Source organism: Callorhinus ursinus, unplaced genomic scaffold (genome assembly GCF_003265705.2).
Source record: "Callorhinus ursinus isolate GAN/ISIS: 27379988/994484 unplaced genomic scaffold, GSC_fseal_2.0 scaffold85, whole genome shotgun sequence".
NCBI classification, from domain to species: Eukaryota; Metazoa; Chordata; class Mammalia; order Carnivora; family Otariidae; genus Callorhinus; species Callorhinus ursinus.
Genome location: NW_027397147.1, coordinates 238,611 through 265,046, shown reverse-complemented (window position 1 = coordinate 265,046; position 26,436 = coordinate 238,611). Strand labels below are relative to the sequence as shown.

General features: G+C 37.8%; 2 protein-coding genes across 2 annotated transcripts in view; one reads left to right on the top strand and one right to left on the bottom strand.

Moving 5' to 3' along the window:
- Positions 1–239: 239 nt before the first annotated feature.
- The window catches only part of REXO5 (RNA exonuclease 5), a 39,040-nt gene continuing 12,843 nt past the window's right edge, over positions 240–26,436 (bottom strand). Inside the window, 15 exon segments of the mRNA XM_025855415.2 lie at positions 240–531; positions 3,345–3,463; positions 4,643–4,660; positions 4,662–4,831; positions 5,051–5,267; positions 6,099–6,191; positions 8,565–8,702; positions 9,201–9,305; positions 19,478–19,598; positions 20,339–20,442; positions 21,758–21,860; positions 22,859–22,953; positions 23,099–23,237; positions 24,748–24,863; positions 25,824–25,912. Coding sequence (XP_025711200.1) covers positions 450–531; positions 3,345–3,463; positions 4,643–4,660; positions 4,662–4,831; positions 5,051–5,267; positions 6,099–6,191; positions 8,565–8,702; positions 9,201–9,305; positions 19,478–19,598; positions 20,339–20,442; positions 21,758–21,860; positions 22,859–22,953; positions 23,099–23,237; positions 24,748–24,863; positions 25,824–25,912 — 1,709 coding nt within the window. The 3' untranslated portion in view covers positions 240–449.
- The window catches only part of ERI2 (ERI1 exoribonuclease family member 2), a 30,359-nt gene continuing 22,137 nt past the window's right edge, over positions 18,215–26,436 (top strand). The window contains exon 1 of the mRNA XM_025855418.2: positions 18,215–18,224. The gene's annotated coding sequence lies outside the window, so the exon portion shown is untranslated. The remainder of the gene's footprint in view (positions 18,225–26,436) is intronic.

The following is a 26,436-nucleotide window of genomic DNA, read 5'->3' as shown; positions in this document are numbered from 1 at the left end:
TTTTTCCTTCATTTTTATAACAGCTGTCAATAAGAAAAGTTTGCCTTACATAAATTTGCTTCATAGATAACAGCTTTGACAACCTGCATAATGGCTGGATTTTCTCCATAGCAAAGTCCCTCCCTCCTGGTTTCCTTACCTACATATACCATTTAATAGGAGTGTTACATGGAACGAGCACCTACTACAAATTTCCTGTGTATAAGTCCACTGACATAAAGAAAGAAAGTACAAACTGGTTTCCTTCTCACCCTGTTTTAAGATGAGGATGCTTAAATTTTAGGCATTTATTGAACATGCATACATGCCATATAAATGGACCAAACTTCTTAAGTGGTACACCATTTCCACAAAAGCTGTCTGCTAGATAGAAAGGCTGCAGCCTGACCACATTCTCTGCCACTGCCCACGAGGGATAAGGAACAGCACATGGAAAATGATGGGCAGACTCACGAACACATGTTTGGGGTGGTGCTTTCCTCTTCATCTTTTATTCCCATCAGTCCTAGGCCAGAGAATGATCCGTGAGTGCTGCAACAAATGAGTGAAGATGGGTTTCTAATCCACAGGGTTAAAAGAATGGTTACCAACTCCTAGGTAAGAAGTGGTAAGTTTTTGGGGGTATGTATATGGGGCAGGGCATAGACAGGTAAAGCAGTTGATGGAAAGCTGCCTACTGAAAATGGTTCCATGGAAGGAACACTGACGAGTCCCAGAGGCCTGGAATCAAGTCAGCTCTGCTATTGAACAGATGTGAGGCAGATCTCAACCCAGGGTGAATGACCTCAAACGGAGCCTCAATTTCTTCAACTATAAAAATATTAAATACTTAAATTACTATTCTCACAGGGCTTTTGTGAGGACTATGGACAATGATAGCTAAAATTTACAGATCATTTCCTCATACTTTCCTCATACATCATACAGATCATTCACCATGTACCAAGCATTATTTTAAGTACCTTATATATGCATTCTCATTTAATCCTTCAAAACAGCTTATGTACCTAAAATATGTACTGATGCAGGTACAATTGTTATGTCCACTTTTCTAAAAGAATCAAGCTCATAGTTGCTCAACAAGTTGAGTGACAGAACCAGGTAATAATGGTAATCTGCCATCAAGAGTCCTTTTAAATAATGTATGTTGTAAAACACTCGATACAGTGGCTGGAATGTAGGCATCATTCAGTACATGTTAGTTCCCTGCCACCTTGTAGTGAATATTCAAGGGTTTGGGTTAGACAGCTGAGGACCTCTCCAAGGCAAAGCAGATAGAAGTGAGAAGACTGTCACCACCTGATGTCTGAACTTAACGCTCATAAGCACTAGCCTTTTGGGCAGGGGGGACTGGGACTGGAACTCTGAGTGCTGGAGAGTGGCTCTGGAATCAGACCATCAGGGTTCAAATCCTAACTGCACTTACTAGCTGTGTGACCTTAGGCAAACTCCTTAATCTGAGCCTTTTTCTCCACTTGTTAAATGAGGACTCAACAACCTCAACTGAAAACACTTATTAAGGGTTTGATGAATTATGGCAAATACAGCAATATTTTCAATATTAATCTTAGCATCTACTGAAAATACAAGAATTAAGAGCTGAGTCAGGCTCCAAGCATGAGGAAACCTATTCTCTTTGCTACTCCTTGCTGAACTACTTTTACCCTTTCCCAAGGCATTGGGATCATGGAGAAAGCTGCAAAGATGAGGCCCAGAGAAGTTAATCACACAGCAAGCCTATAGTTTGGGTAAATGTGTGCTCCTCCCGGGTTTGCTCAACAAGGCTACAAACATCAAAATGTAACTTTTAGAAGAAAGGAGCAGGGTGCCTGGGTGGCTCAGTTGGTTAAGCAGCTAGCTCTTGATTTCATCATGATCTCAAGAGTCCTGAGATTGAGCCTCGCAGCAGGTGGGGAGCAGCTCTGTGCCCAGCAGTGAGTCCACTTAAGATTCTCTCCCTCTTCCCCTCCCCTCCTTCAAATAAGTCAATCTTTAAAATAAAAATAAAAGGATCATTAGATTTTCTTACTGCAGGATTTGCTATTTCCAGAGTTTTTTCATGATTTGTCATATGTGTCTCATGACCTTTGCCTTAGTCAGAAGCTAAGCCTTTCTGTTCCCTGACCCCAATGCTCCCTTCCTCAGGCCCTCATCCACTGTGGAATAACCTGGCCACTTCTGGGAGGAGGAAGCTTGGGCCCACTCTTAGCTTGCCTACAAAATGAAGAACTGCAATCTAAGATTCTACCTGGAACATGAAGACCCTGCCCCTTATTCTATCACCCCCTCCACATACTGGCTCTGAGAAGCTATGTCAGGGCACGTCTGTTCTGAACCAAAAAGCTTTTTTGGCAACTTATGGTCACCTCATGCTGTTAACCTACCCACAAAAGCCTGTTTAAAGTATATCAGTCTAAGATGGGGTTTTTTTGTTTGTTTCAAATGTAAACACTTAATAGTTCCTGTTCCTCATAGACAGCAATTCTCTCAAGCTGCCCAGCAGGTAGCCCATCTCCTTACTGGCCCTGAGATGCATGTCACAAGGATTTTATGACAGGAAATTAATTTCTGATCAGGTTTCAAGGCCTGAGGCATTCATGTTCTGTCGTCTGGGACCTTGGGCCTGGAAAAGAATCCTAGAATGTCAAAATTTTAAGGGACTTTTTAGAAACAAATACAATCTAGTGATTTTCAAACTGTGCTGAAAACAGCTACTGCCCTCTCGTCCCTCTCCCCCAAGATATACTCATCCACCACCCACTCATTCCAGAACTGCCTGTCTTTATGCTTTAGGATTTAACAGCAATTTTTCTTTTAAAGAAAAGGTTTTATAGTTGAAAGGGTTTGAAAATCACTGATTTACTCCAAATCTCTCATTTTACCAAAAGGAAATTGAAACCCACAGTGGGAAAGTGGCTTGGCCACTTGTCAGAGGAGGTATGTGATAGAGCTGGAACTGGACCCAGAGTTCTGTTCCATTATCCTTCAGGCTTAGAATCAGCAAAGAGGGAAATGGGAGAAGGCAGGAACATGCTCCTGAAATGTGGGAAAGATCATATCTGGTCTGGGCCTTCCCCTAGACCTTCTTTGACTATTTTTACTCAAGTGGGGTTAGGCAGCTGCCTCTTATTCCACAGAGGCTGCAGGACCTAAGACCTCTGGCTTTAAACTGGGATGAGCAATCTCCCTGAGTGGCTAATAAGAGTAATTAGAGAAAACTAAGGATTAAGAGAGGATTTCTATAAGTTCTCATTTATATGCCTGAATGTCAACGAAAGGCCTTTCTCAGAATAGCTAAAGTCCCAGAGGCCAGAATCCTGAAGGGACAACCCTTCAGTCCTTACCTCTTGGTTCCTGGCAGCAAGATGAGGCAGAGGGTGCCTGGGCCCAGGCTGTGGTAGAGCTTTCCTATCTTCCGGCCCCAGCGCCAGGCTGCTATCTTTGGGTGGTCCACCTTCAGAGCCTACAATCAAAGCCACATGTTGACACTCAGCCAGAGTATCCTCTGCTCACCTTTGGAGGGGCTGCAATTTTCTTCTTCAGGCTCTAGGACCATGGGATTCCCAGGAAGGGTTCTGTGAAAATCCTCTATCTGAAGCTAAAGCCCATACTTCAGGGTTCCCTGTCAACCCCAGCATCTCCAGGCCACAGGTAGTTTAGGAGTACAACCGTTGTTCTTTTTTCCATATGGATTGGGTCTTCCAGGGCCCTGAGGCAGAGGAACCACATCACTAATGGCCCCTGCCATTAAGTATCTTTGTGACCTGGGCAAATCACTCAACCAGCTCTGGCCTCTATTTCTCATCTGTTAAGTGTGGGAGATTAGACCAGGACAGGGTTTCCCAAACTTCAGCCATTCACCTTCAACCTTCACCCTTCTACTTGTGTATCCCTCTAATTGTTTTCTTCAAAGCGAGTCAGTTTCTTCCTTCACCTCAATGAAATATATCTATGAAGGCATAGGCTCAATGTGATTGTTGTATAATAAGCGTTAGAACAAGATCTTAGCATAAAATTGGGGGAAAAAGTCTGTCTATGACCACTAAAAATTATCTTGTGTATGTACTACACTTTGGGATGCTAGATTACTAAAGACTTGCCCGGCTCTTTAACCTCCTGTGTTAGCCCCTCAAGTTCCCTTGGAGAGCCACCTGGAGGATTAAAACCCTAACTGTAGCAGGTATGGAGCAGGCAAAAGTATGAGATCTTGGAGAAAGAAAAATGTGTCCAGGGCTGGAAGAAGCTGGAGAGCGAAACAAAACTAGTGCCAGGGCAGGGGGGAAAAAAAAGGGCGCCTGAGTGGCTCAGTCGTTAAGCGTCTGCCTTCAGCTCAGGTCATGATCCCAGGGTCCTGGGATCAAGCCCCGCATCAGGCTCCCTGCCCAGCGGGAAGCCTGCTTCTCCCTCCCACTCCCCCTGCTTGTGCTCTCTTGCTGTGTCTCTCTGTCAAATAAATAAATAAAATCTTAAAAAAAAAAAAATTTATAAAAAAAAAAAAAAGATTCAAAGGCTTAAGTGTCACTTGAGCTGGACTCTCCTAACTTCCATAAACACCAGAAGGCAAATCAATGCTTCGAGCTAGCAAACCAAGGCAGCTATCTCTGACACTAGGATACACTCACTCACTCACTCACTCACTCACCTGTAAGGCCTGCTGCTCGGAGGGGGGGAGGTATGACACGAACCCCTGGGGGCCTTCTTGATTCAGGAGGTAAGCCCCTGAGCCAAGCATGGAGATGCCTGGGGGTTAGGGCATGCCGGCCTTTCAGCTTCCAGTCCTTGCCTTTGAGAATGTTGAGGGCCCTTTGGGCACTGCCAAAAGTTCTGAATTCTGAAAGCAAGAATAGCTCCTCCTGTTATTAAGGGCCACAAAACCTGGTCACTGTCCAGGCTGGAGGCCAGCCAGGGCCAAGAGAGAACAGAATCAGCTGGTAACGTGGTCCAGCATCCCAGGTGGGCTTATCTGGTGAACATTTCCCTTCTCTGACCTCATGTTAATCACCATTCCTAATCTCCTTACCCAAGGTTACATTCCATACAGCAGACTTACTCAGGAAACAGTATCTTTTTTGCTTCCCACTTTTAAGATCTTTAGGCAAGATGACAGCTTCCAGGCCAAGGAAGAGGTTGGACTGCTGCAGTAGGTGTTCCTTAAAGGTTTCGCTCACTCCAGACAGGTATATAGTACCTCGGTTCTCAGAATCTTGTTCTAGCTCATTCACAAGAGTGTTACAATCAAGGGTGAGCTCCGTCACAGGCCTCTGCACCTAACCAAGGAAGATGGCATTAGTGGTAGAAGTCACCACTTAGGGGTGCCTTAGTGGCGCAGCTGGTTAAGCCTCCAACTCTTGGTTTTGGCTCAGGTCATGATTTCAGGGTTGTGAGATCAAAGCCTTGCACTGGGCTCCTCCACGCTCAACGCAGAGTCTACCTGGGACTCTTTCCCTCTCCCTCTCCCTCTGCCCCTCCTCCCTGTTCTCTCTCTTTCAAAATAATAAATCTTAAAAAAAAAAAAAAAGGCCTCTACTTCAACCTTTAGGCCTATCTATACTAGCAAGTAACTTAATTCTGTAGTTTCCTTATCTGTGTAAGGAGGCTAGTGATAAATGCCTCAGAGGACTAGAGACTTAATAAATACATAAATACAAATGTTTTTGTGCAAACATACTCTCTCCTCCCTTTCCTCCCTGCCCAAACACCCTGCAATGGAAATGAGTTCCCTGACTTCTATGCCAATGAAACTGATTATCTGCATAAGAAACTTCAAAACACTATTTGATCCCCCTGAAAGCTAAAGGAAAGGGCAGCTACAGAAAAACACCCAGAATAAACCATCTAGGGTCTAAGTGGTAATGAAGAATACAAGGAAGACCTCAATGTAGCCCAGGCTGATTCTGACAAAAAAAGTGTTCATGTTTTAGGTCACTGCTAAAAGAATGCTGGGCTTGGCTGAAGACTTTCCATGACACAAAGTCTTGTGCTCGGGCCTCTTGAGGCTTTTCTCTAAGCTTTTATATACTAGAGCACTATAAATACAGGCTGTGCTAGGTCAGGGCTGAATGAAGGGTGCTCCTTTTTGCTTTCTCTGGCCACTGTACCTTAATGCAGGCACCTTCTACCAGAATGCCATCCAAGGATTCTATGGCCAGCTGGGCAGCTTCCAGGACTTCATACTGTATACAGAGATGTGGCTGCAGAAAAAAAAAAAAAAGATTTTCTTATCTCTGCTTTCTAGGCTCAAACTGCTAGAGGAGGGACTGGGAAAGGGCCCTAAACTAGTGGCCAAAGCCAGCAAAATGAATGTTCTCTTTGCTGTGCTGGGCTAGACAGCAATTGCAGATCAACTTTAAGTAGAATCACCAAGGTTCAAGAACTGATTTCTCAGCCAATAAATAACCTTTATTTGTCAATTAAAACTGAAGTCTTCTCGCCCTGGGGGGTATGGGCAAAGCACTAATAAATGTTTACTAACCAACTTGCTTTTCAATATTATTTATTATGAACCACTGAAGTCATCCCTGCAAGTCATTTAGATTCTCATTTGTCTTGAGAGCTTAATTTCCCACAGGCAGCTTTCCTATAAGCTTGGGGAGGTTAAGTGCTTCTATTGGATAGGCTGCATCTTCAAACTGACTGCTTTTCTGCTTGATGATGTGACATACAGCATCATCATGGAGACAAAAGTGCTCCGAGAGAAAAGCTTCATGATACTGGATTTGGCAACGATTTCCTGCATGTGACACCAAAAGCAGAGGTAACAAAAGAAAAGACAAATTGGACTTTATCAGAATTAAAAAGTGCATCAAAGGACACTATCAACATATCAAAAAAGCAATCCTATGAATGGGAGAAGGTATTTGCAAATCATATATCTTAACGAAGATTTCGTATCTTTAAAATATATAAACTCCTAAAACTCAACAAAAAAATCAAATAATCCAATTAAAAATAGGCAAAGGACTTGAATAGGTATTTCTCCAAAGAAGTGGCCAAAGTGACCAATAAGCATATGAAAAGATACTCAATATCACTAATCATTACGGAGATGCAAATCAAAACCATGAGCTACTACTTCACATCCATTAGGATGGCTAGTACTTTAAGAAAGAAAGACAAAGAAAGAAAGGAAGAGGAAGAATGAGAGGAAAAAAAACAAGTGTCAGCTGGAATATAGAGAAACAGGAGTGTAAAATGGTATAGCCACTGTGGAAAACAGTATGGCAGTTCCTGAAATTATACACAGAATTATCATTTAACCCAGCAATTGCACTTTGGGTATACACCCGCAAGACTTAAAAACAGAGACTCCAATGGATATTTGTACACCTATATTCACAGCAGTATTATTCAGAATAGCCAAAAAGTGGAAACAATCCAAATGTTCATCAACAGATGAATGGATAAACAAAATGTAGTACATCCCCACACAATGGGCTATTGTATCTGTCCTTGAAAAGGAATGAGATTCTGACACATGCCACAGCATGGATGAACCTTGAAGACATTCCACTAAGTGAAATAAGCCAGACACAAAAGGACAAGTACTACATGATTTCACTTACAGGATGTATAACAGAGTAGGCAAATTCATAAAAACAGAAAGCACAATAGTGCTTACCACACCTAGGGGACAGGGACTGAAGAGTTATTGTTTAAGGGGTACAGAGTTTCAGTTTGGGATGATGAAAAATTTCTGGATACATTCCAAGACCCCCAGCAGATGCCTGAAACCAAGGAGAGTACTGAACCCTATAAATACTATGTCTTTTCCTATAGATTTTTGTACTTGATAAGGTTTAATTTATAAATTAGGCACAGTAAGAGATTAAAACAATAACAAATAATAAAATAATATACTGTAATAAAGTTATGTGAATGTGGCCTCTATCTCAAAATATTCCACTGTACTTACCCTTCTTGTGATGATGTGAGACGATAAAATGCCTATTTAATAAGATGCTGTAAGGTGAGTGACATACACAGGCATTGTGAGGTAGGGTTAGGCTACTGATGACTTTCGGATGATACGTCAGAAAGAATATCAGCTGCTTCTGGACTATGAGTAACTGAAACCATGCCTAAGGGGGTACTACTATACTTAGTAACACAGAACTGTATATTTAAAAAGTTAAAAAAGCAAATTTTATATATATTTTACCAAAAAAAGAGGAAAAAAACCCCAAGACTTATAGCAAGAGGTTATAGTCCCCGGACATATACTTCCCATCCCTTAGGTCCATCTTCCCGGGGAATCTATTTCTATTTTTAGGTGTAAGAAAGACATTAATAAAAGATTCAGAGAAAGCACATTTTAAACATTCAGGATTCTGTACTTAGATCACTTTTAAAGATAGCAGATCTGATTCTCAAAACAGAGAATCTGGCAATACTGGGTACACATCCTTGTGAGTAAAGAACTGTTTCATCACACAGCATGACTCATACTCTAGTTGGTGACAATCAAGCTCACATCACTAATATTTGTTACATGAATGGCCCCAGGAGGCATCTGAATTTCCAACACTAATCTAGAGGTGAAAATCCAAGTTCTATCATCTCATTACCTGATGGGTTTCAAGAACAAGAGTCATTGACCGGATTGAGCCAAAGCTCTTAAACAGCCTTTTCAGAGCCCTGAGGTTGCAAGTTTTGCTAAATGGCCCAGCATAAATAGTCGACATCTCTGTCCACTTGATTCTCATCTACAAGAAAAATAGAATACAGTGAGGAAGTGAATGTGGTAAGAGAAGTCAAATCTAAAGAAAACATGAGTCAAAACATGGGATAATTCTGGTTTAAGAAATTTCTCAACACAAACACTTGCTGAATGTACAAAAATTTGTATACAGGGATTTGACAACTGCATTATTTGGAATAGCAAAAATTTATAAAGCACCAATGATGAAAATAGTAGGTATAGAATACAGGGGAATACTATACAGCCATTAAAAGTAAGGGAAATAAGATCATGACTGACATGAAAAGACGTACACAATACATTGCTAAATGAAAAAGTTGCCAAATAGTATACCTAGTTTGATTCCCATTTTTATAAAAATGAATTTTCTAAAATATTAATAAGCACATAGAAAAAATCTGAAAAAATATAGAACAAACTTATTAAAGTATACATTACTTTCCTTAATACAGGGAGATTATAACTCATTAAATAAATCCTCTAGCACAACTCATTTACTTACCCTCTTGTTCATCTCCTCGGTGAGGCTGGGTGAAAAGGGTTCAAAAGAGAACTGGACGATGCTGAAGGGAAACAGGGGGATTTCTACTCTGGCCTGCTCAAGAACCTGCAGAGAACAGCAAAGCCTGAATGAGGCAGGAACCTAGTGGCTCCTGGAGGTGAGCCATAATAATATAAACAAAGCTGCCTTTTTACCCATATTAAAAAGCAATATCGGACTGACTTTAAGGTCTGAAAGAAAATGGTGATCCTAGAATACAGTAAAAAGCTGGTAAAATCACGCAGGACCCATGCCTTTAGCATTACTAAGAAAAAGAGACTACTAGAACCTTCAAATTACCTCTAAGAAGTAAGTTAGATTCTAACAGAACTCCCACCATCTTGTACTGTTAAAGTGTGTTACTAAAGACAGCAGGAAGAGGAGGCTTAAAAGACTCTGGAAAGAAATCAAGATGCATGGAAGACTTAGATGAAGTACAAATAAAATTACCCCCAGAAAGAAAAAGTACAACCAAATGCCAAAATAACAAACACAGGTCACAACTTTAATATTTCACAGCACTTGATTACAGGGAAGAGGGTTGGCAGCCTCAGAGAAATGCTCTGGAAAAGAATAAGGTATATAGAGGAGATACTGAGGGGAAGGGAAAGAAGGAAGTAACACCCCCCACCAATCCAACCTCACACAATGCAACCCAGAAGAAACCTCCCACACTGGGGATTGTCCCTTGGACAGAAACATGAGTGGACCTTGTATTTAACAGTTTGGCTTGTCTTGAAGCTGCCTCAGGGACTAGTTTCTGTCTCAAACTTGACTCAAAGCACTTGATGGCACTGGCAGCATCGTTTGGAAACTCCTGAAAAGGAGTGATGTCAACAAGGTCACAGACTAGGAAGCTTCAGGCCCTCATTCTTCCACAGACACCAAGTTAACAACAAAGAGACCAGAATACCAGTTTGCAAGAACTCTAAAGACCAAATGAGAAGCAACAGCACCAAGACCAACAAAAAAACCCAAGGAATTCCAGCAAAAGGGAAAGGAAAATATGCAGAGTTTTGTGTGCCCACCTATGTTCCTCCCCACAACCTTCCTACACTTGAGATCCTCCCTCTGGATGGAAACAAAAGAGGGGACTCTGCATCCAATAGTATGGCTAGTCTGGGGTTGCCTGAGAGACTAGTTTCTGTCTCACTTGACTAGAGCACTAATGGGATAGGCAGCCTTGTTTGGAAGCCACTGAAAACAAATGCCATCAACATAGCACATTAGAGCTGCAGTTCCACAGGCAGATGTCAAAGGGAGCAAGAGATTATGAGCACTGAGAAGAAACAGACAAGCTCCTTAGGGAATCTAAAAGTACACACACAGGCTCAGAGAACATACATCCTCAAACTGGTTGGGGAGGTCCTGGAACCTCTAGCTGGGCTAATCAGTGAAAGTCTTCTGTGATGCCAGGTTATAACGATGGGACAGGTAGTTGTTTTTTTCAAATGATTAGGTCTCAATAAAAAAGATCACAAGGCATGCAAAGAAATAGGGAAAAATGGCCCAAAGGAACAAAATAACATTCCAGAAATCAAACCTAAAGAAACACAGAATGAACTAAAAGAGAACAAAGACAATTAATGGGCTCAGGAAAATGATGCATGAACAAAATGAGAATATCAACAAAAAGCAACTATAAGAAATGAACCAAACAAATTCTGGAGCTGGAAAACACAAGTGAATTGAAAAATTCACCAAAGGGGTTCAACATCAGATTTGATCAGGCAGAAGAAAGAATTAGCAAACATAAAAACAGATCACTTGAAATCATCAATCAGAGTAAAAAGAAAAAAGAATGAGGAAACATAAATAGATCCTAAGATGGGACGTCAAGACCAATACACATATAATGGGATCCTGGAAGAAGAGAGAAAGGGACACAGAGCTTATCTGAAGTAATAATGGCTAAAAACTTCCCAAATCTGAGCAAAGAAATGAACATGGAAATTCAAGAAGCTCAAAGAACTCCAACCAGGAAAATCCAATAAATCTAAGGAAGCCCACACAAAGACACATTACAATCAAACTGTCAAAAGTCAAAATCAAGGAGAGAATCTTGAGAATATCAAGAGAAAAGTAACTCATTACATACAAGGGAACGTCCTTAAAATTATCAGTGAATTTCTCAGCAGAAACCTGCAGACCATATGAGTGGCATGATAGAGTCAAAGTGTTAAAAGGGTAAAAAAAAAAAATCAAGAATACTGGAACCAGCAGAACTCTGCTTCAAAAATGAAGGAGAAATAAAGATTGTCCCATATTAAAAAAAAAAAAAAAAAGCTGACAAAATTCATTACAACTAGACCTGATCTGCAAGAAATGCTAAAGGGAGTCCTTCAAGATGAAAGAACATTAGACAGCAACATGAAGCCACATTAAAACAGTTTCCAGGAAAGGTGAACATGGGAACCAATACAGTAACCTCTATGAAGGTAATTTTGGTGTATAAGTTTATTTTTAATTCTTATTCAAAACTTAAATGACAAAAACATGAATAACTATATTCCTATGTTAATGAATATACAATCTATATAGGTGTGATTAATTATTCAATGAATATCTACTTACTTTCAAAATCTAATTTACTGGTAACCTTTTTTCTCTTATTTTTTTATTTTTTGAGTATAGTGGACACACACTGTTACATTAGTTTCAGGTGAACAACAGTGATTCAGCATCTCTATATGTCGTGCTGTGCTCACCACAAGTGTAGCTCCCATATGTCACCATACAGTGCTACTACAGTATCATTGGCTATATTTCCTATGCTGCACCTTTATATAAAGGTGCAATTTATGACATCGGTAACGAAGTGGGGGGGGTGGAGCTTACAAAAGTTCAGTTTCTGTATGCAGTTGAAATTAAATTGTTATCAGCTTAAAACAGAATGTATAGATGTTAAGATGTTTTATGTAATTGCAATAACTAAAAGGAAAATATTTATAGAATATAATACACAAAAGGAAGTAAGAAATAGAAAATTATGTCACTACAAAAAAAATCAATGAAACACTAAGGAGGATAGTAGAGAGGAAAAGAGGGACAAAAGCTACAAGATATACAGAAAACAAACAGAAACAGTAAGCCCTTCCAATTTAGTAATCACTTTAAAAAAGTATCAGCAAACTGAATTCAAAAGCACATTAAAAGGATTATACATCATGACCAATGGGATTATCCCTGGAATGCAAGAATGGTCCAACATATGAAAATCATCCCACCTTAATGGAAAGAAGGACAAAAACCACAAGAGCATCTCAATTGATGCAGAAAAAATATTTGACATGATTCAGCACTCTTTCATGATAAAAACACTCAACAAACTAATAACAGAAGGAAGCTACCTAACAGAATAAAGGCCATATATGAAAAGCCCACAGCTAATATATTCAAAGGTGAAGAGCTGAAAGGCTTTTCTCTAAGACAAGAAACAATGATGCCTGCTCTTGCCACCTCTATTCAACACAGTATTGGGAGTCCTAGCCGGAGCAACTAGGCAAGAAAAAGAAATAAAAAGCATCCAAACTGGAAAGAAGTAAAATTATCTTTGTTCACCTATGAGATGTAGAAAACCCTAAAGATTGCACAGAAACACCATTAGAATACATGACTTCTTCAAAGTTGAAGGATATAAAGTCAAGACACAAAAATCAATTGTTTCTATATACCAAAATGAACAATCAGAACAGGAAAGTAAGGGGGGAAAAAATCTCATTTACAAAAGCATCACAAAAGAATAAAATTCTTAGACATAAACCTAACCAAGGAGATGAAACACTCATAATGCTAAAAACTACAAAACACCGCTGAAAAATCAGAGATAATAAATAGAAACATTCCCATGTTTACAGATAGGAACACAATACCATTAAGATGTCAATAGTACCCAAAGCAACCTACAGATTCTACGTAATCCCTTTTAAAATTCTAATGTCTTTTTTTTCTGTCAGTTTTTTCAGAAATAGAAAAAAATCATCCTAAAATTCTTATAGAATCTCAAATAATTTTGAAAAGAAGAACAGAGTTGCAAGACACAAGTTTCCTGATTTCAAAACATATTAAAAAGTTACACTAATCAAAACAGTATGGGAGTGGCATAAAGACAGACATACAGACCATGGAACAGAACAGATTTCAGAAATAAATCCTTGTGTATATGGTCAAATGATTTTTGACAAAAGTATCAAGACCATTCAATGAAAAAGCATAGTTTCTTCAACAAAATGGTACTGGAAAAACTGGATATCCACATGGAAAAGAGGGAAGTTAGAAACTTACCTTACATATATATAAAAATTAACCCAAAATAGATTAAACACCTAAAAGTAAGATCCAGAACTAGAAAACTCCTAGAAGAAAACAGAGTTTTGAAAAGCTTCATAATATTGGATCTGGCAATGATTTCTTAGGTATGACATCAAAAGCATGGAGAACAAAAGCAAAACAGACAAGTTTTCAGTTCATCAAAATACACAATCCGCAGTGAAAAGGCAACCTATGGAATGAGAAAATGTCTGCAAATCATATATCTGACAGGAAATTAAAATCCAGAATATACAGAATATAAATATATAAAGAACTCCTAAAACTTTAACAAAAAACCCAGTTTGAAAATGAGACTTGAATAAACATTTCTTAGAAGATTATATACAAATGGCTAGCAAACACAAGAAAAAAAAAGGAGATTCAACATCACTAATTACCAGATGACCATTGAGATATCACCTCACACCCATTAGGATGGCTACTATCAAAAAAAAAAAAAAGAGAGAGAGAAAAGTAAAAGTGTTGGCAGAGATTTGGAAAAGCTGGAATTCTTACGCACTTTTTGTAGGAGTATAAAAAATGCTGCAACTACCATGGTGAACACTATAGTAGTTTCTCAAAAAATTAAAATATCTTTAAAAAAATAACTATTTAGTTGCACCTGGGTGGTGCAGTTGGCTGAGTGTCTCTTAGTTTCGGCTCAGGTCATGATCTCAGGGTCTTGAAATGGAACCCTACATCAGGCTCTGCACTCAGTGTGGAGCCTGCTTAAGACTCTCTCCCTCTTCCTCTGCCCCTCCCCCTCCCCTCTTTAACTAAATAAATCTTTAAAAAAAAAAAACTAAAGCAAAATAACATGTAGAAGTAAAATGAATGATGGCAACAACGGTACCAAAGCTAGGAGGGGAAAACGCAAATATACAGTTGTAAGGTTCTTATATGTGAAGTGGTATATCATTATTAAAGTATTAAGATAAGTATGGTAATTAAGGTAAACTATGATAAGTTAAAGATATACTATAAATCCTAACGCACCCACTAAAATAACACAAGGAATCACAGTTAATACACTGCCAAAGGAGATAAAATAAGATCATTAACTCAAAAGAAAAAAAAAGTAGGCAAAAAAAAGAGATGGGACAAATAGAAATCATAGCAAGATAAGAAGAGACTTAAACCTAACAACATCAAATAATCCTATTAAATGCAAATAGCCTAACTACTCCACTTAAAAGGTAATGATTGTTGGATTGAAAAAGCAAAGCCTAACTGGTTACTACAAGAAACCCACTTTATTTTTATTAATTTATTCAAGAAACCCACTTTAAAGATACAAATAGACTAAATGTAAAATAAAAAAAATATATACCAGGTCAACAATAAACAAAAGGAAGCAGGAGGGGCTATATTAACACCAAAGTAGAAATCAGAATAGAGGGGAGCCTGGGTGGCTCAGTCGGTTAAGCATCTGCCTTCAACTCGGGTCATGACCCTGGGGTCCTGCGATCAAGCCCCGCATTGGGCTCCCTGCTCAGTGGGTAGTCTGCTTCTCACTCTCCCTCTGCCTCTCCCCCTGGCTGCTTCTCTCTCTTCTGCTCTCATTCTCTCAAATAAATAAAGTCTTTAAAAAAAAAAAAGTCAGAATAGAAAATGTTCCCAGGGATAAAAAAGGCCTATTTGTAATGATAAAGGGGCCAGTTCATCAGGAAAACATAATGCATAATGTTTATATATCTAATAGGAAAGCTTCATTATACATAAAGCAAAAATTAATGAAAACTCCAAGAACAAATCCACAATTATAGTTGGAGATTCCATCTCTCAATAAATTTAAAAGTATTCAAGTAATTCAAAGGACATAAGTACATTCTTTTTTTTTTTTATTTTCAAAGATTTCATTTATGTATTTGACAGAGACACAGCAAGAGAGCGAACACAAGCAGGGAGAGTGGGAGAAGGAGAAGCGGGCTTCCCGCGGAGCAGGGAGCCCAATGCGGGGCTTGATCCTAGGCCCCTGGGATCACGACCTGAGCCAAAGGCAGATGCTTAACGACTGAGCCACCCAGGCGCCCAGACATAAGTACATTCTTGGACGATAGAGAATTTAGGAAATCAGGAATAGAGCTCAGGAAAATCCCTATTTGGAAAATAAATAGCACACTTCTAAAAAACCATGAGCTAAAGAAGAAATCAAAAGGAAAATTAAGAAGAATTCTGAACTGAATGAATATGAAAACACTTTTCAATATTTATTGGAACTTATCAGTATTTCTAAGATGCAGCTAAAGTAGAACTTAGAGGGAAATTTATAGCTCTAGAATATCTGTAGTAAAAAAGAATGACTTCAGCTAACTATTCTAGATGCGTTAGCCAAAGCATTTAGAAAAAAGAAAATAATTAGGGACATGAGAACTGGAAAAGGAGGAATACAACTATGGTACATAAGCACACTGCAGTACCATGCAGCTATAATAAAGAATAAAGAAAATCTTTAATAAACTGGTTTGATAATTATTTCCAAGATATATTGTTAAGGGAAAAAGAGCCATCACAAAAGAGCTTATATAGTATGTTAACTTCTGTGTAATAAAGAAAGAGAAATAAGAAAGCATATATATATGCTTTTCTTTACCAAAAAGAACAAAGGATAAATCAGGTAGTGGGAAGGATTGGGTAAGAGAGATGTACAAGGGAACTGCATTTCTCTGAGTACAGAGAGTTTACAGAGTTTTGGTAGTTTTGCCTTTGGAAGTATGTTTTTGTTCTACAGATCCCAAAAATAAATCAACAAAGATGGAAGAGGGCAAAAAAATCTAAAACTGAAAGCAAAATGAAACAAATGAACCCGACCATATTTTTCCATACAAAACACAGCTAATCTGAAGGGGAGAAAAAAAATAATCAAAGTTATAAATGAAATGTTCATATACCCAATATTCAGTTACAGATGGTGTGGGGGATAGAGAGGAGAGTGAATTGCAAAAACCAAATTCTTAACTCATTCTACAATGATTTGGATGCATCAATTCTAAAACCATTTTGGATATAGTTTAGGTTTGAGGAAATGAGTAATTGTTGATGTTGTTGGGAGCCAATGTTCCCACACTGGAAAAGGAAGTTACAAAAAGAGAATGAGGAAAAGAAAGGAAGAATCCTATATGAAAAGGCTGAAATCAGAGGTATTTGTATAGACACATGATTTCTAAAATGTGTATGTGTGTACACATATATTTATATATGTGTACATGTGTGTACTGACATGCATATATTTCCTAACTCTGTCTCCTTTAAGGGTCTAGAAGCAAAGACACCCCGATACAAATATGCATACCCAGTGCCCAGATCTTGGTTTCTAATATCAAGATAAAACTGAGTATCTTGTGTTAGAAAAGAAAATGCTCAAAAAAATTATGGGTCCATGTCACAAGGACAAAGGAGCCAACTTGAAGGGGCTACCACTAGCCAAATCTGTGAAGTTTGAAAACCAAAACAATTTAATACAATCATAAATTGTAAGCCAGTGAAATAAACAGGAATCTATGAGTCCACACGTAATGAATGAATGAAGGAAGGACTCTTGTGTATCTGTCCTTTATTTTTATGTAACTACATATTTATTTATATAAAAATACATATTTATATATATTTGTATAAAAATATATTTTAGCAGCATACCTGTTTTTATTTTTTTTGTATATTTTATCCATAGAACTTTTATAGTCAGAATTAAAAAACTTAGAGAAGGAAACGGCAATTTGTGGCCCTTATTTTTAGCTGATTCATTTTGCTATTTTTACATTCAATATTTAAATTTGTGCACATGCACACCAATTTCTCTATAGAAATTTTTCCTGCTTGCATCTCAGACTTTCCTTCTTCCTGAAATGCATCCTTTTAAAACTTTCTAATAGGGTTTTTTGGTCATAAAATGTTCTTCATCTGAGAACATACTTATTCCACTTTCATTTTGAAACAGTTTTGCTGGGTAGACTTTTATAAGTTGAAAGTCATCTTCGTTGGGACTTGGAAGAATGCTTTCACTGTCTTCTGATTCCTATTGCTGCTGTTGAGAAATTGGACGTTAATCTATTTGTTGCTTTTTGAAGGTGATTTTCTTTTCTCTGGCTTGCTACCAATATATCTATTTGTTTGGGAGGTAATAAATACAATTTCCCTGCAACGTGTCTAAATGCAATTTATTAATTTTTTTAAATGTGATTTCTTGTTATATTTATACTGCTTGTAATTCACTGGGCCTCCTGAACCTGTGTTCACATAGCTCTGGTTAGTGGAAGAGGTATCCTTTCTCCTGTTCAAGAAACAGTAATCCAGAGGATGTCACTTCTTCTGCCTTCTTAGGAATTCTTTACTATTTATTTACACTCTATTCTGTATCTTTAACTCTCCCTTTCTCCCGGCTCTTTCCCCAGCGGCTTCTAGCGCCTTCTTCAAGAAAATGAAAATAGTAAAAAAAAAAAAAAAAAAAAAAAAAAAAATAGAAGTCGCTGACATATTCCGTTGAATGCGGTCCCCTCAGCTCCATCCCTTAAGAAGAATCTCCATACTCGGATGCATCCTCAGACGAGGTATTCCATGTTGACAGATCTCTCGCCTCACAAAAAATCAGGACTCTTGCTTATAGACTGCTGAAATAACAACTAGTAAATAGGAAGGAAGTGCTAGAGTTGGAAATCATCACTGTGCAACCATCAGGTAGGAATCAACAGTTTTTGCTAAATATAAGAGGGGAAGTTTTGATGAAAAGCAGGGTCTGTGCTTTTCTTAAATTATCTCCTCATATTACTTATTAGAAGGGACAAAAGTAGTAAATCTACAGTGGAGAAAGCAGACAATATCTTCTTAAGGTCATCAAAATAAACACAAAATAAAGGACAGATGGACACATGTGCCTCTGAATGTGATACACTGAAAAGGAAACATGATTTACCAGTATTTTGGTAAAGAATGCATAACCTGTGTCTAATCATGGGGAAACAAACCCATAAGGAGGAACATTCTGGGTGGGGTGACATGCGACATGTATTACTTAAAAATTACCATGAAAGACAAAGAAAGAAAGGTCGAGGGATGTATCCAGATTAAAGGAAACTAAAAAGATAGGACAACTAAATGCAGTATATGACCCTAGTATAGATACTGTTCTGAAGCAAAAAGAAATGCTAACAGACATTACTGGGTCAACTAAGAAAACTGGAATACAGATGAAATCAGAGAAAGCTACTGAATCAATATTAACTTTACTGATATTTATTACGGTTATGTAAGAGAATATTTCTATTCTCAGGAAATATACACTGAAGTATCTAGAGGAAAAGGACCATGATCTATGAAGCAACCAAATGGTTTCAAAAATAAAATGTCATATAGAAAGAGGAAGATAGAAAGAAATAGCAAGGGAGCATAAGCATGCCAGCACACACACAAATAAAGCAAATAGGGCAGAACATTAACAGAAGATGAATATAGATAGAAGGTATATACCACCATTCATGCAAGTTTTCTGTAAGTTTGAAATTCTTTCCAGATAAAATTAAAATATATAAAGAGATCTTCTGAATAAGATGACCTAAGTTCATGCTGCAATACATCCCTTCAACTTTACACATACAGCAATAGATAAAATTTAAGAAGAGAAAACCAAAAAAATAAAGTCAGTCTAAAAACTAAGATAAACATCTCTGTAAGCCAGAAAAAGCACAGAAGTTCAAAGTTGTGTGAAATACCAAAGGTAGGGTCTGCAAGCAGACCCTGGCAGCTGACAGTTCTGCTCCTGTGGGGTAACTGGGACTAAAAGTGCTCCATATAAGATGTGAGACAAAAACCAGACTTGATAATGACAGCCAAGGTTGTTGATGAAAAAAAGCTTGACGCTTAGCATGAATTGCAAAGGGCTACATTCCTGTCTGCTTTGAGCACAACCTTCAAAGAGATAGCAGGTCACTCACCTCTTTATTTGAAAGGCACTTAATAGTTTGACAGTTTCTGGCAGAACAAAGTTCACTAGTTTCTGCTTCCTGCGTCAAGAAAAGGAGCTTCTGACCCATTAAATCCAAGCATTCTAAAACACTGTAAAGAAGTAGAAGAGATCAAAGGAAGAACAACAGTTTTCCCTAACCTAAGACTTACTTCTCTGTACTTGCATTGTCTAAATAAGGTAGCCACTAGCACATGTGGCTATTTAAATTAAAATTAATATCAAATAAAATTACAGTTCAGTTCCTCAATACGTATTAGTCACACATACTGTACTGTGTGGACCTTACTGGAAAGCACAGATCTAAAACAATTCCATCACTGCAAAAGTCAAAATGGACAGTATTGCTCTATATTTAAAAGAAAGGATAAGCATGAAAAATACTCAAAGCTCTCTAACAAGTTTATATTCTAAGGATCTGACACATTTATTATGGTGTGCTGATGTACTCCTTCCAGGCCTGTTTTTTTTCTTCCCTAATCTGGGCAATACATCAAGGCTATAGGTGACTCTTCTAATCAAAATACTCACTAGTCTATCATCTCCCCTAATGCTGCTTAGTTCACTATATTTCAATGTCTTCCTTTTTGGTAAAAGAGTTAAGACTAGTCACTACATTTAGAAGATAAGAAAAACAAACAGGTACTATTTAGGGTGGAAGGTAAGGGTATTTTTCCCTCCCTGGTTTTTGTGATGGTAGAATGTTACTCATACTATTGGTAAACATTTGTCAATAGACTCCAAAAAGGAAAAAAAAAATTCACAGGTTGTGTAAATAAGAAACCAGACACTCTATTTGTTTTTGTTCTTGTTTAGAACTGAAAAATATTACCTTGTGTTTGGCTGATAAACTATTTCTGCTGTATTTCTCAGCTCTTGGCCTGCTGCTAACAATTCTTGGCGACTAGCTAGTGCCTCCAGATTTAGTTCTGCAATCTTGAAGAAAATAAAATGGTAAAAATCATCTAATTCCCTGCAAAGCATTTGAGTTTTAAAGTAAAATAAAACACCAAAAAGCAAAAAAAATCCAAGAAAAGCCCACTCAAGTAGTGTTCTCTACTTCTGTAGACAGTGGCTTTGCCATTGCCATAGTCCCAGGTTGGCTTCAATAGCTACCAGATGGTTTCTGACCGCTTAGCCAAGAATGGCAATCTGTTACCAGCTGCTGATGTTGTTACATGAATATGGGAAAAGGCCAAGTGAAGCTAAGTATAAAGGGATGGCAACTTGGGCTCATCACTGATCCCATACTCACTTAAAATTTACTTCTTTGTGAACATACAACTTTTGGAAATTATAAAAAAATGGCTTTTATAGCAACATCAAAAAAAGATCTTTTATTGGTTTAATACAAAATCAGTTTATTCTTCTTCCATAAAGTGGGAGACGACTTGGGAGTTGCAATGTAGAGAGTGAGATCCAAACTATTATCGTTATTTATATATCCCATAAGACATTTTAGAATGTCTTTCTACCACTGTGACACAAAACACTATTCTGGATGCTTATGATTCTACATAGACTACAATTTATTTCATAGTGGAGTCATGATAGAACATATCATGCAATGGGACATCTAATAAGTTAGAATGCATTGTAACAAGGTCTGTAAGAAACAGTCTCCATCAATGTCTCCCTTATGTGCTATTCTAATCTATACCCACCGAACTGCTGCTGAAACAATGGCATGCTCCCCTCACCCCAAAAGAGCAAAATTCTATGTAGATTTTTCATAATTATTACAATTATCAGTATACAATGAGCCACACATTATAGTGCTTAATATATTCAAGGCACTGTACTAACAGCTTTATATAAAATATCTCATTTACCCTCACCAATATCCCAGAGAAATGTGTTTCCATTTTACAGATGTAAAACTGAAGTTCTTTAGAGAAACTGACCCAGATTATGTAGCTAAACATAGTACTTTTTTTCCTTTAAGATTTTAAAGTAATCTCTACACCCAACATGCGGCTCAAACTCACAACCCCGAGATCAAGTCACAAGCTCCACTGACTAAGCCACGTGCCCCTGTACCATCTTTATTTAAAAACAGATAAGCCCAACTTCAGAGGCTACATACTTAACTACTACATTATGCTAGTCATACAGGTCTTAATTCCAAATGCTCAGCTTGAATTACACTCCTACTTTTGTACAGAAAGGTAACAACAGGAAATGGTCTGTGACTACCTGTTCTAGTCTCATAATTTTAAGAAATGCAAACAGATAGGTCAAAGATACTAACCTTCCTTGGGCCATACTTAAGGAAATACCGAGCCAATTCAAGGGTGGTTCTAGCATCTTCTGTGGCATCATGACCAAGCCTATCTGGACACTGTATATCTTTCCTGGAAAGTCAAGATAAAGCTGACATACTCGACAGCATTTTCAATGATAGGTTCTTTGAACCACCTCTAATATTCTGGTTACATGTAAAATTTCAGCAATCTGATAATCAGATTTTATCACAACAATCAAGATTCCTTTATTTCTAAGTGCCAGGAGAGTACCTGGAGTAAGAGGCACTGATGATGTATAATGATCAGGAATGGCTTTGTCTACAGCAAGCATATCATCTGGACAAAAGGCTACCCAATAAAGTCTCTGGCCACTCCCCAGCCAACCCCTTGCCTCATTCTTTTAGATGTAACCACTATTTAAAGTCACCTTCCAGAAATTTTATATTTGCATGCAAGTGTCTATAGGTACTTAAATTTTTTCTTGGTCTTTTTCAAAAACCTTAAAAAAGTATATATGTTTGTGTCTGTAAATTTATCTAGATCTAATCTACATCATACTGATATCTAGGCATATATAGATCTTGTTCTGCATCTCCATTTTATTCTCAGTAGTACTTTAAGAGAGTTCTTTTTTGGCACATACAGTTCCATCACATTCTTTTAACAGTAACAAAGTATTCAATAATACAGATAAACGTAATTTATTTAACCACGCCTATAGAATATTTGCAGTTTTTGGCTGTTTTAAACCATAGTATAATGAACATCTTTGTACACATGTGTTTGTACATAAGAGGATACATTCAGTATAAGAACATTATGTTTTCAAATTCTGGTTAACTTTTCTGACAGTTCTGTCCAGTTCTATCCATCAACCCTCAGATGTGAATGTAAAGCCCTTTTAGTATTACCATAACTTCTTCATCTCTGAGTCATACTTCTCTGGAATTAGGATCCCAGGACTCATAAGAAGGGAAAAGAATAATGTTTACAGACTAAGAGGGAGAACAGAGACCCTGAATTTTGCAGTATGAATTAAATAAGAAATCATATGCTAACTTATATGCAACTTGTCAGGACGATATTATAATATGCAAACAACCTACCCCAAAACAGCTTTGGCTAAGAACTTTAGCTTAAATCTTCTGCCCTGCTCTCTGACATAAAGCAATGATGTATCAATAACATATGGATGGATCATCTGAGGAGGAAAGAGAATAGAATGAGTAGCATCCTATGCTAAAGGAAAAAACAAGTGGGCTGAGGGAATAAAAGAACCCAAGACTTCAGATTTGAAATAAATGGAAAAGGCAATATATACTGGAAAAACTAAGTCAGATACTCACTTTCAGTGCTCTGAGATCCAAGTCTAAGGAATGGCCCACTAACACAGCATCAGGAGGAAGCAGTGCTTTTAAATGTCTCTGTACATCTTTGAGTTTGGTTGTCACTGGGTTAAGAATCTTCTTTGTGATTCCTGAAAAGCTTTCAATAAAAAGAGAGAAATGGACAGGTCAGGATATTAATAGGTTTTCCTCCCTGAAAAGTCATTTCAAAAGAATATTTTTAAAAATTAATATATGCTCGGTTTAAAAAGGTTGAAAATACAGATAAGAGGAAATTTAACCCAAAATCCCATGACCTAGAGATGATCACTTTTTACATTTTAGTAAATATCCTTTCCTATTTCTTGATACATATGTTCATGTATATATATATATTTAAAAGATTTATTTATTTGAGAGAGAGAAGCAGAGAGAAAGAGAAGAGAGAGAAACCTCAAGCACACTCCCCGCTGACTGCAAAGCCCCTGATGCAAGGCTCAATCCCAGGACCCAGAGATCATGACCTAAGCCAAAATCAAGAGTTGGATGCTTAACCAAATGAGCCACTCAGGCACCCCCATGTATAGATTTTATTTTATTATTTTTATTTATTTATTTTAAAGATTTTATTTGTTTGACAGAGAGAGACACAGCTAAAGAGGGAACACAAGGAGGCGAAGTGGGGGGAGGGAGAAGCAGGCCTCCCACCGAGCAGGGAGCCTGACACGGGGCTCAATCCCAGGACCCTGGGATCATGACCTGAGCCGAAGGCAGATGCTTAATGAGTGAGCCACCCAGGTGCTCCTGTATATATTTTATTTTTATAAAAATGCAATCATAATGCATGTTACTTTATAACATGGTTTTATCATTTGCCATATATCATTATCAATAAATCTATTTCAACACATCCTTTCAAATGGTTAGAGTATTCCATTATATGGATTTCACATATTTTAACCAATCCCCTACTACTTTCAGATGTTTATATTCCCATATTTTTGAAATATTGTGACAAACAAGCTTGTACATACATCTTTGCCACAAATGACTGTTCCCCAAGAATACTAATTATGTCTGCTAATAAGACAATCTTTATCACTATCATGGCCTCTTCTGTGCCTAAGGTAAGCAGAATCTATAGATGCAACTTCAAGAATCATGTTTTACTAGATTTTCTTTGCCTAATCACTATAATATGTACATTGTGAAATTACAATTAAAAAGACTAAAACTTTTGAGCTTCAAATTTCTGTTATGGAAAAACTTTGTTTTGTTTTGATTTTTGAGGTCAAGGCAGCTTAAGTTCTAAATCATTTGACCGCCAAATGGTGATTTGCAGATTTTTCAAATGAAGTCTTATCAGAGAGCAAAACGCCAGCTGTTTGGCAGTTGCTACATAATGATTACAACCTGGAGACTTTAGACAAGGAAGATCTGCTTACTTAAGGTCACAGGAAGACTAGAGAGCAAGAGGGCTAAAGAGCTTTATACAGTGACATTGTGCAATTTCAGTTTTAAAATTTACAGTTGTGCTACCCCAGCCTTGTCTTTGATAACATAAAAGTAGATAAATACCTAAACAAACAGAAACTACAAAGTATTCCTGTTGTCACATTCCACTCTAGTCTGCCAGTACTAGGGATGGCAGAAGGCAAGGTGAAAAATACCTGGTAAGGTAGTCCAGAATCTTGTTGTCAGGTTTAACGAGTTCATCCATAACACAGCAGCCTCCTTCAGCAACCAGTGAGATACGTGTTAGCTCTCTCCCCTTGGATGTGAGGCACTGAAAAACCAGGCCATAGTCAGACTGCTGAACTGTGGAGACTCTTGCTTCCTCTCATTATTAACACTATCTCAACTGGCATCAACTGTAATCTACTGGGGTCCCAGTGACAATGGCACAACCTTTGCTAACTAGACAGCTTAGTATGGATAAAATTAAAGCTAGGCAGCCTGCTGAACATTTCATCTAATTGCTCTGAAAAGGATGTGCTCAAGGAAGATGGATGGAAATAACATCAATCATCATTTTACCATTTATTGTGTATGACATCCCAGTATTAGCCGAGTACCACTAGAAAGTAATTTTTTATTAATATGCTCTATTATCATCTAAGGCAATACTAAAAATGATGAGGTACCTGTTATTATCCCCACTTCACAGAGAGAGAAGCTGAGAATGAGAGGTTACAGAATTTGTCCAAAGTGACAACGCCATTAATAGGAAAGGCCAGGATACACACTCTGATATGAGATTCAAAAACTTTAGCTCTTAGCCACTCTGTTAAGAAATGAGAGACTGGTACCTGAGTACTGATAGGGGATGCCCTGTCTTTGAAAGGAGACTTACTAATTAGACAAAGTAAAACACAAAGGGAGCTTGAGGGAAATCCTACTTCTGATCTTAAATGTGTAAAACTAAGCCAAACCAATGGTAATTGAGTCAAAGTCTTTAGGGGAACAATAAAACCCTGTTCAAAAGACAGGAGTAAACTTAGAGTAAATGACAGAGATTTGGTTAAACATAACAACTAGTTAAAAAACTTATGTGATATTTATTCTTCATCCTGGAGCATATATCAAAGTTTTCTAAAATGTGAGTAAAAGGGTCTACTTTCAGTTATTTAAACCAAAATACTGGAACTAAATGCACCGGTTAACTGGTGCATTAGACTCAAGAAATCATCTTCTTCTAGACTCTAGTTTGTAACCCTCCAGGTGAAACATTAAAAGTCGTACTTACCATTTCACAGTCAAGTCCAAAGAGAGGACTGTTGTCTGTTATAGAACCATTACATTTGGTAGGTACAAAGTTTTCACAGTCAGGAAAACCTGGGAGGAAAAGAAGTAAAATATCTGCTTTTAAAACTAGAGATGATAAACATCACTCTTAGATTCATTCACCGAGGGAAAACTGAAATACCATATTTGCTGGACACCTTGTCTGTTAGACACTTGAAATATAAAAATTATATGAGAGACAATGTCGGTCCTCAAGTTTTTCTCCATCTGCTCATTTTTATCATCTGGGAGAATACTACAGGCTGCTCTTATAGGGGATACTAGAGCCTGGACTTCTTGGCAGTTACCAAGTAACAATTTTTCCTCCATATAAGAGATTATAACTAAATTGTAGCTGGGGCTTCTGGGTGGCTCAGTCAGTTAAGCATGCAACTCGATTTTGGCTCAGGTCACAATCTCAGGTTTGTGAGATTGAGCCCCACATTGGGCTCCACACTGGATATGGAGCCTGATTAAGATTCTCTCTCTCCTCTCCCTGTCCCTTTCCCTTGTGTGCATGCATGCACACTCTTTCTCTCAAAAAAAAAACCCAAACCAAAACAAAAAATACCTAA